The 10339-nt window shown below is 38.5% G+C and overlaps 1 protein-coding gene across 1 annotated transcript; it reads right to left on the reverse strand.

Moving 5' to 3' along the window:
- Positions 1-5733: 5733 nt before the first annotated feature.
- On the reverse strand, positions 5734-8309 carry LOC134335152 (uncharacterized). Its single transcript, XM_063017611.1, has 2 exons — positions 8249-8309; positions 5734-7870 (listed from the first exon to the last, which is right to left on the reverse strand). The coding sequence occupies exons 1-2, from the start codon at positions 8292-8294 to the stop codon at positions 7053-7055; spliced, it is 864 nt and encodes a 287-aa protein (XP_062873681.1). The 5' UTR covers positions 8295-8309; the 3' UTR covers positions 5734-7052.
- Between the last annotated feature and the right edge of the window lie 2030 nt (positions 8310-10339).

Genomic DNA, 10339 nt, shown 5'->3' on the forward strand with positions numbered 1-10339 from the left:
CTGCACAGTGCTGTGTGTGAGCTGTGTGGTTAGCATTCCTGTCTGCCCATTTATTGTTCATGTTACGAAAAGCTGACAAATGGGTCGCTGATTGTGGACAAGCTCCGCATAAACGTGAATAGAGGGGTGAGTGCAGAAGACTAGAGACGAGAGTACATGTATATATTCTCTTTATGTCTTTATGCCTGCAATATCAGATACTGTGGGAACAGCTGTGTATGTGTATGTGTGTGTGTGTGTGTGTGTGTTTGTGTGTGTGTGTGTAGTAGTAGTAGTATATTACCATGAGAATAGACTGACCCTGTTGCTTTTGTTCCTCTCTTCATCACTAAAGGCTTGAAACACACTTGTGTGAATCCTGGCAACTAATGACCTTCTTACACTCAAGACCAGCAAACCAGTAAAGACACTACAAGGTTGACTAGTTAACTAAAGTCATGTTGGTCACTAGCCACATACAGCTGCTTTTAAAAACTCCCAGCCTGGTTCATTACTCAAAACTGCAATCATGGGTAAGACTGCCGACCTGACTGCTGTCCAGAAGGCCATCATTGACACCCTCAAGCAAGAGGGTAAGACACAGAAAGAAATTTCTGAACGAATAGGCTGTTCCCAGAGTGCTGTATCAAGGCACCTCAGTGGGAAGTCTGTGGGAAGGAAAAAGTGTGGCAGAAAACGCTGCACAACGAGAAGAGGTGACCGGACCCTGAGGAAGATTGTGGAGAAGGGCCGATTCCAGACCTTGGGGGACCTGCGGAAGCAGTGGACTGAGTCTGGAGTAGAAACATCCAGAGCCACCGTGCACAGGCGTGTGCAGGAAATGGGCTACAGGTGCCGCATTCCCCAGGTCAAGCCACTTTTGAACCAGAAACAGCGGCAGAAGCGCCTGACCTGGGCTACAGAGAAGCAGCACTGGACTGTTGCTCAGTGGTCCAAAGTACTGTTTTCGGAAATCAAGGTGCCAGAGTCTGGAGGAAGACTGGGGAGAAGGAAATGCCAAAATGCCTGAAGTCCAGTGTCAAGTACCCACAGTCAGTGATGGTCTGGGGTGCCATGTCAGCTGCTGGTGTTGGTCCACTGTGTTTTATCAAGGGCAGGGTCAATGCAGCTAGCTATCAGGAGATTTTGGAGCACTTCATGCTTCCATCTGCTGAAAAGCTTTATGGAGATGAAGATTTCATTTTTCAGCACGACCTGGCACCTGCTTACCGTGCCAAAACCACTGGTGAATGGTTTACTGACCATGGTATTACTGTGCTCAATTGGCCTGCCAACTCTCCTGACCTGAACCCCATAGAGAATCTGTGGGATATTGTGAAGAGAAAGTTGAGAGACACAAGACCCAACACTCTGGATGAGCTTAAGGCCGCTATCGAAGCATCCTGGGCCTCCATAACACCTCAGCAGTGCCACAGGCTGATTGCCTCCATGCCACGCCGCATTGAAGCAGTCATTTCTGCAAAAGGATTCCCGACCAAGTATTGAGTGCATAACTGAACATAATTATTTGAAGGTTGACTTTTTTTGTATTAAAAACACTTTTCTTTTATTGGTCGGATGAAATATGCTAATTTTTTGAGATAGGAATTTTGGGTTTTCATGAGCTGTATGCCAAAATCATCAGTATTAAAACAATAAAAGACCTGAAATATTTCAGTTGGTGTGCAATGAATCTAAAATATATGAAAGTTTAATTTTTATCATTACATTATGGAAAATAATGAACTTTATCACAATATGCTAATTTTTTGAGAAGGACCTGTATACTAGTGGAATATGCAAATGAAATCAGACATGAAAGCAATACTTAATAGAGGAAATTTATTCTTCTTACTGATAACACCATGATATAAGGTTCTTCACACATAAGTTCCATTACACAAAAACAAAAAATAATGGTTTATACTGTTGGTCGTGGCAGAGCATATCACACAGGGCAGCACGACATTATCCAAATTAATTACTTTTCATCTTCAAATATCCTGTATGGTTACAGCTGCATTCTCCCTTAAATGAGATGCTCCCTCACACCCTTACATCATCAGAAACTTTGTGTCTTTTAAGGCACTACTAGAAATTATAACGTTAAATGCATGCATAAATTTACTCTCCATGCTTATTTAAATGGAAACTACCAACACCTATTTATCTGAGAGTATGAGAATAAAATGATCATTACAGAACCTATATACAAATCTGCAAATCTATCAATATACTATTATATACTCAAGCAGAATGTACTGTACTCATAACTGATACTGATTCATGAAAACGACTGTGTGATAATATTAAATTGCATCAATAATTAAAAAAAACTCACCGACAAAAAAACAGCATAAAATGGATAATGCATCATAGAAAGAGCCAAGAAATGATCCAAGGAATGATAAAGAATTTAGTCATTGCTGGAGTCACTCAGCATAAAGAAAAAGATTAAAGAACATAAACATTCAACCTAATGCAGATATATTAGGAATGTTAATTTTGCCATTTTCTCTTAACTGATAACCGACAGATTTACAGCATCTTATTAAAATTAAAACATTCATTAAGACAGTTTTATTAAAACAGTTTCATGATTAAAAACATTGTAACATTGTATACAAGGCAGTAATGTAGAGCAGTAAGACCGATGTAGGCAAAACCAGATCATCATCCAGAAGGCAGATTTTTAACAGATACTGTAGTGAACAGTTCATTACCAGTACTAACAAAATATGCTACTTATAAAGTGGTCAGTAGCTTAAAACTCTTTCTGATAGCATAAGTGTTTTTATCATAAGAATAATTCTACCTTTATACTGAAGCACAATGCAAAATAACTGCAATAATAATTTTGGAGGAAAAAAAACTCACAAAGGCGCATTCAAGAGAAGTGACAAAATAGCTGTGCACAAAACTTAACGTGTCGCTTCTCATGTAAATGCGCCTTTAGTGAACGACGACTGGTTTTCCAAGACCTATCTCCTCCACCATGGATTAGTGTAACGATACGAAGGCACCTTAAATGTATCGTGTTGGTTGATCAGTTCCCTGCTGTTCTCCCTAAGCTTGAGGAAATAACTTCTTAGTCGTTTAGCTTGATCCCAATTATCGAACAACGGAATCCACTCGTCAGGGAACATCAGACCTTTACGGATCTTCGTCAACAGCAGTTGTAGGTCCTGAATAATGTCGGTCCACCACACTGCCAGCAGTAGCGACACGGTTTTCCAGTTCAGTTCCCCCTAGTATCTTGTCGGTGGTCTCCAGTCGGGCTGAGTGAATGACCATCTGGGAATGGAAAGCCGCACCGTTTACCCACCACCTATATGCTGACATGTCTAATTGGTCATCGTGTAAGATGGAGTTCTTCAGACCAGTGAGTTGTTCACTCAGCTGTTTCTCCAGACGCGTCGTTTCTTCTCGCGCCTTCACCGGTTCTCTCATGTACATGTGAAGTCGGTTCAGATACTCGTTCATGGTGTCTCTCACTGCCACCGCCTTTTCCTTAGCTATCACACGGCTCAGAATTTTCGCCGTGTTGCCGCCGTCGTTCCCTGAAGAACCGACCACAATGTTTAGAAACATCGATATAACCAGTGCTCCCAGACCCACAGCGTTTGGTACACCTTGAATATTAGTCAAAAAACTTCCCACATCCTGGGTCGTTCTGATCAGCATGGAAGTGTGGTCTTCCAGTACAGCTGCTGAGTTTACTCCAGAATACTTCAGCAAATTATTGTCTATACTTATATCCAATGATTCTAATATCATGTTTACAAGCTCCTCGTGAGAATGACTTGAACCCATGACGACAGAACCAGAGAACTCAAGTGTTAGGTGCTGAATTCTTCTTGACGTTGTTTTATGAGCGGATTACAGAAAGTAAGTTTGTCGGTTCTCCTCCCTGCGTTTTATGCCGTTTTTTTTTTTTTTTTACAAATTCATGGCGTATTGCTGCCACAAGTGGTGCTGATGTGTGAATGTAGTCACCCCCAGGCATAGCCAATAGTATGAATGTATTCGCCTGACCTGCCAGTAGCACCATGCTGGTGATTTGGCCCTGCATGGGGGGGTTCAGGTGCACCCATGGCGGTGGTTGAACGCCATGAGTGCCTCCCTCGTCCCAAAGCACGTGTGTTAGGTTTAGCCCTTTGTCTAGAATGTTATGTAGTCAAGTTTGCTTAGTTTTGGTTTAACACAGAAAAAATCTTATTTAATCGTAGTTATTAAATCATGAGATTTAAATATTTTGACAAAATCAAAAGTAGATCAACAATGCAAATTTCTAATATCCAAGCAATTACTGTACATTATCTAATACATCCTGTTACATCTACATTAGTTTGTCATGAAAAGGTCTGAAAAATGCCAGTTTACATAATAAAGATTTTGTCATTTTTCATAATGGTTTTTTCATAAGTAATTAAATACAAATAAAACATAAACAATACTGGTATTAAATTTAATTAGTACTATTTTAGGCTATGATTTTAATTTTACAACCACCATGTATTTAAAAAATGTGTGTATGACTGTAGAAATATTGAAAATGATTAATGTCTCAGTGTATGAGTGTAACTGTAATTAATGAATTACATCTCTGCAAGTATTAATGCAAAGTTATTTTATACTTAAAAAGGCAAAGAAAATATGTGGCATGTCTGAACACCATACCTAGTCAAAAGTAATAAAATCCCCTTAGGCAACTATACCAGCTTGCAAACTTTTTTAAATGGCAGCTAAATCACATTCAGATCTTGCTTTAGAAATGTTTACTCACTGGTTCTTGTAAATCGCTGCTAGTTCTGACATGTCTTAGGCATTTATGCGTGCAAAGCAATTCAAAGATCTACGTTTACATTTTTTAATAATTCTGTCAGGTAACTGTAAAAGCTTTAGTTTGAATTTCTTTAATTAGTTTAAGGTGAAAACATCTTTTGTGTGGAAAAAAAACTGAACTTTAAACTTGACAGGCCAATACAATGAAACTTCGGTTATTCAACTTAAGCCATTTTAAATAATTAATTAAAATCCATAGTTATTTTATACTTAAAAAGGTAGCGAAACAATTTTAACAGAAATAATAAAAGACCCTTTGGCAAATATCCTAGCCTACAAACTTTCTTTACTGGCAGCTAAATCACATTCAGTTCTTGCTTTAGAAATGTTTACTCACTGGTTCTGACACATCTTAGGCATTTATACATGCAAAGCAGTTTCAAAGTCTACCTTTACATTTTTAATAATGTTTCTGTTAGGCAAGTGTGAAAGCCATTAAAAAAGTTTGAATTTTTTATATTAGTTTGAGATGGATTAAAAATACTGTCCAGTTGTTCTGAAGCCATCTATTTAGCATTATAGGTTTATTGTGCGACATTTGCTTCCAGATACCTAGTGAAATGTATTTTTCAGTAGCAGCCTTTCCCTATTTTTAAAGACATTATGGTTTTTGACTTCTTTAGTATTATATGGAGGGAGGAATTGATGGGTGAGCAGAAGGTTAAAAAGGATTAAAATACCTGTTTGTTGTGTCTTCATTGTTTATTATCAACTGTGTGTGGGAAGCATTAATCTTTTACAGTATCATGTTTTGGCAGTCATGATGATGTCCTATTAAAGAGTTTAAATAATTGAGAGTTTCCAACCAATTATGCCACAGTTTCATTTCAGAATTCTGTATGACTAAAATAGTTTTTTCTGCATATATACCAGTGGAATATCCAAATGAAATCAGACATGAAAGCAATACTTAATAGAGGAAATTTATTCTTCTTACTGATAACACCATGATATAAGGTTCTTCACACATAAGTTCCATTACACAAAAACAAAAATAATGGTTTATACTGTTGGTCGTGGCAGAGCATAGCACACAGGGCAGCACGACATTATCCAAATTAATTACTTTTCATCTTCAAATATCCTGTATGGTTACAGCTGCATTCTCCCTTAAATGAGATGCTCCCTCACACCCTTACATCATCAGAAACTTTGTGTCTTTTAAGGCACTACTAGAAATTATAACGTTAAATGCATGCATAAATTCACTCTCCATGCTTATTTAAATGGAAACTACCAACACCTATTTATCTGAGAGTATGAGAATAAAATGATCATTACAGAACCTTTATACAAATCTGCAAATCTGTGAATATACTATTATATACTCATGCATAATGTACTGTACTCATAACTAATAGTGATTCATAAAAACGACTGTGTGATAATATTAAATTGCATCATAATTAAAAAAAACCTCACAGACAAAAAAAAAACAGCATAGAAAGATAATGCATCATAGAAAGAGCCAAGAAATGATCTCTGATAAAGAACTTGCTGGAGTCACTCAGCATAAAGAAATACATGAAAGAACATAAAACATAATGCATATATATTAGGGATGTTAATTTTGCTGTAAATTTTCTCTTAACTGATAACCGACAGATTTACAGCGTCTTATTAAAATTAAAACCATGAGTTTCATGATTAAAAACATTGTAACATTGTATACAAGTCAGTAATGTAGAGCAGTAAGACCGATGTCGGCAAAACCAGATCATCATCCAGAAGGCAGATTTTTAACAGATTCTGTAGTGAACAGTTCATTATCAGCACTAACAAAATATGCTACTTATAAAGTGGTCAGTAGCTTAAAACTTTTTCTGATAACATAAGTGTGTTTTAATGATAAGAGTATTTCTACCTTCATACTGAAGCACAATGCAAAATAACCGCATCATTTTTGGAAGAAAAAAAAGCTTTTATTTAAGAGAAGTGACAAAATAGCGGCGCACAAAACTTAACGTGTCGCTTCTCATGTAAATGCGCCTTTAGTGAACAACTACTGGTTTTCCAAGACCTATCATCCAAGATGGAGGAGCTTAACGTTACGATGGCACCTTAAATGTATCGTGCTGGGTTATCAGTTCCTTGATGTTGTACTTAAGCTCGGGGAAATAACTTTTTACTCGTTTCACTGGTTCCCAGTTATCGAACACCCGAATAAATTCTTCATGTTCCAGTAGTTTACGGTGCGCCACCAACAGCTGTTGTAGGTCTGAATAATGTCAGTCCACCACACTGCCAATAGAAGCGACACGGTTTTCCAGTTCAGCTCTCCCGATGATCTTGTCGGTCGTCTCCAGTCGGGCTGAGTGAATGACCATCTGGGAATGGAAAGCTGCACCGTTTATCCACCACTTTAGTGATGATGGGTTCATGTGGCCATCGAACAGCATGGAGTTCTTCAGACGAGTGAGTTGTTCACTCAGCTGTTTCTCCAGACGCGTCGTTTCTTCTTGCGCCTTCACCGGTTCTCTCATGTACATGTGAAGTCGGTTCAGATACTCGTTCATGGTGTCTCTCACTGCCACCGCCTTTTCTACAGCTATCACATGGCTCAGAATTTCCGCCGTGTTGCCGCCGTCGTTCCCTGAAGAACTGACTGCAATGTTTAGAAACATCGATATAACCAGTGCTCCCAGACCCACAGCGTTTGGTACACCATTAAAATTAGTCAAAATTCCTCCCACATGGTCCAGAGAGGTTTGAATAAACTCTGAAGTGGAATCTTCCAGTACAACTGCTGAGTTTACTCCAGAATACTTCAGCAAAGAATCGTCTAAACTGATATCACTTGCTAGTTGTAACATTGCGGTTAAAACTCGATCCGTGTCCTCTTGAGAATGACTTGAACCCATGGTGACAGAAGCAGAGAGCTCAGTGTTAGTGCTGCTGAATTCTTCTCTGAGTTGTTTTATGAGCAGAATGAAGAAACAAGCTTGTCGGTTCTCCTCCCAGTTCTGTTTTTTTTTCTTCTGTTTTTCAGCTTTTAAACCAAATTCATTGTGCATTGCTGCCACCAGTGGTGCTGGTGTGCCTACATCTGTTTTAAAGAAGAAAAAAAAGAACTTGAACTTGTCAGTCAGGTCAGTGTTGTTGTTTTGTGAACATACAGTGGAAACTCAGTTCTCCAGCGTTTTGCTTTAAAATCGAATCATTTTTTCCCTTAGTACAGGATAAATTCCTTCCAGATTCCCAGAAATTACGCATCATAAAGCATTTTAACCTGTATCATAAAAGAATACTTACATGCATAAAACTCACTAGCTGCGTCCCAAATCGCATACTTTCATACTGAACAGTACGCGAGAGCGGTTATAATGTCCGAAAACATAGAATATATTAAAAAGTATGCAAAAAGTACCCGGATGACCTACTGCCTAGGCAACCATTTTTGAGTATGCAAACGATGCACACTTACGGTCTTGATTGTCTATCCCATAATGCAACTGGAACTGCAAGGGCATTCATAGCGACGAAGAAAGATGGATGAAAGTGGCTGAGATGGCTGAAAGACAAACAATAAACGTTATGATTTAGTACAACCCTGAATAACGTTGTTTTTTTTGTTGTTGTTTGTTTGTTTTTTAAATGCATTTTCTCCCCATTTTCCTCCCGATTTAGCACACTCAATCTGCTGCTGAGAGATACCAGATTGCATCCGAGGAGAGCACGTTGCTGTACATGCCTCTTCCGACACGTGTACAGCCCTCCTCTTCTCTGCACAGGCGTCTCTTCCGCCAATCAGGGTCCTTACACAGCGTATGAAGACCCACCCACACACAGTCCAGCCCCCACCCTGCAGATAAGGTGGCCAATTAGTATCTGCTGCAGGCACTGCCAATTATGCCTGCTAGATGGCACCCAGCCGACCGGTGTCAACACCAAGTTTCGAACCAAGGAGTTCAGAAATTCTGTGCTGGTGTGCAAGTGGAATATCCTGCTGCGCCACCTGGGCGCCCCCAAGAGTGTTTTTTTTTGTTGTTGTGGAGAACGATAAAATTAATTTTGTTAAAATTGTTATAACTGTGGCAGTGAGACGTCATGCATTACGTGACGTTGGTAAGATGGCTTTCACTTTCTTAACCGCTTATCCAATCAGGGTTGTGGGGGGTGGGAAGGGTGGGGTGCTGAAACCTGTCCCAGCTTTTCAATGGGCGCAAGGCACACAGTAACACCCTGGACGGGGCGCTAGTCCACTGCAGGGCAGACACACATACACACACACACACACACACAGAGAACCATACATTTGTTTATACCACACACACTAGACTTTTAAGATTAAAACAGACATAAACATACATTTGTTAGTAGTAGCCGCCACCATTTCTTGTCCACAGAATAAAAAAGTAAAAACAAAAGAAGTTTTGGAGCGTGAACACTAAAGTTGACATCAGTTGTTCCTCTGAATGGCCTGGATGCTGAATAGCTCATTCCCTTAAATAGATGAGAAAACATTTCACAAAATGTTATTAAGGTTTTTTTTGTGTTATACGTTTTATTTAATAATCTGAAATCATTCAGTGTGATACATGGATAAACAAAGAATCTAGAAAGGGTATAATTAAATTCATTTCACAACCAGTTACTTTTCTAGACTATGAACCTATAATTGTGTATTTAAGTGGAGTGTTTCCCCCTGTAGTCTCAATAATAAAGTTTAGACAAACAGGGTTTAGGTACAAGGTTCATTTTGTAAACAGACAGAATCGATTGTCTGTTCTCTGTAACTGAAGAATCAAGCAAATGTACATGTCATTACACCTGTCACTAGTAATTGCTATTATAAACAACAAATGTTTTATTTCATGTGTAAGGATAATTACATTTGTATTTATGTAAGTGTTGCCTCCGGCGGGACTTAGTAACACAGTGAACTTTTTAAAGCAAAAGGCAAAAAGTAGCCCCCCCTCTGAGGTAAGCAAACAATGTCTAAAAAACATTTTATTACATACATACTATTGACATACTAGACAAATTGTACTATTTAACCTTTGTGTAGTCTTTACATCGTATCCCATTGTTCTAAGAACAACAAATAACAAACCCTCAAAAATAAGCAGCTTAACTGAATTTTACATCCCAAAATCTATATTAAATAAAGAGGCTTAATTCTTCTTTCTGCTGGTGAAGCATAGTGGTGGGTCACTTTATACTCTTGTCAGTTAAAACAAAAGAAATAACATATCATAGATTCTTGGTTGTATTACTTATATATGTCCCAACTTTGTGGTTTGTATTTGGCAGGTCACCCAGCCTCAAAGCTGCAAAGCATCTCTACACTATTACACTATCAACACCATGTTTTATCATTAATATGCTGTCTAACACTCCAATGCCATGACAGATGCTAGCTTTTGAACTTTGCATTAACAACAATCAATACCTTTGCCCTGGAGAACACTGTCCATTCTTAAAACAAATTAAAATGTGGAATCATCAGATCAGAATGTGCTGGAAATCTACCTATAAATGAATCATATACTTGAAGTGCTCAGGCTAATATTAT

This window comes from Trichomycterus rosablanca, chromosome 21 (genome assembly GCF_030014385.1).
Source record: "Trichomycterus rosablanca isolate fTriRos1 chromosome 21, fTriRos1.hap1, whole genome shotgun sequence".
NCBI lineage: Eukaryota > Metazoa > Chordata > Actinopteri > Siluriformes > Trichomycteridae > Trichomycterus > Trichomycterus rosablanca.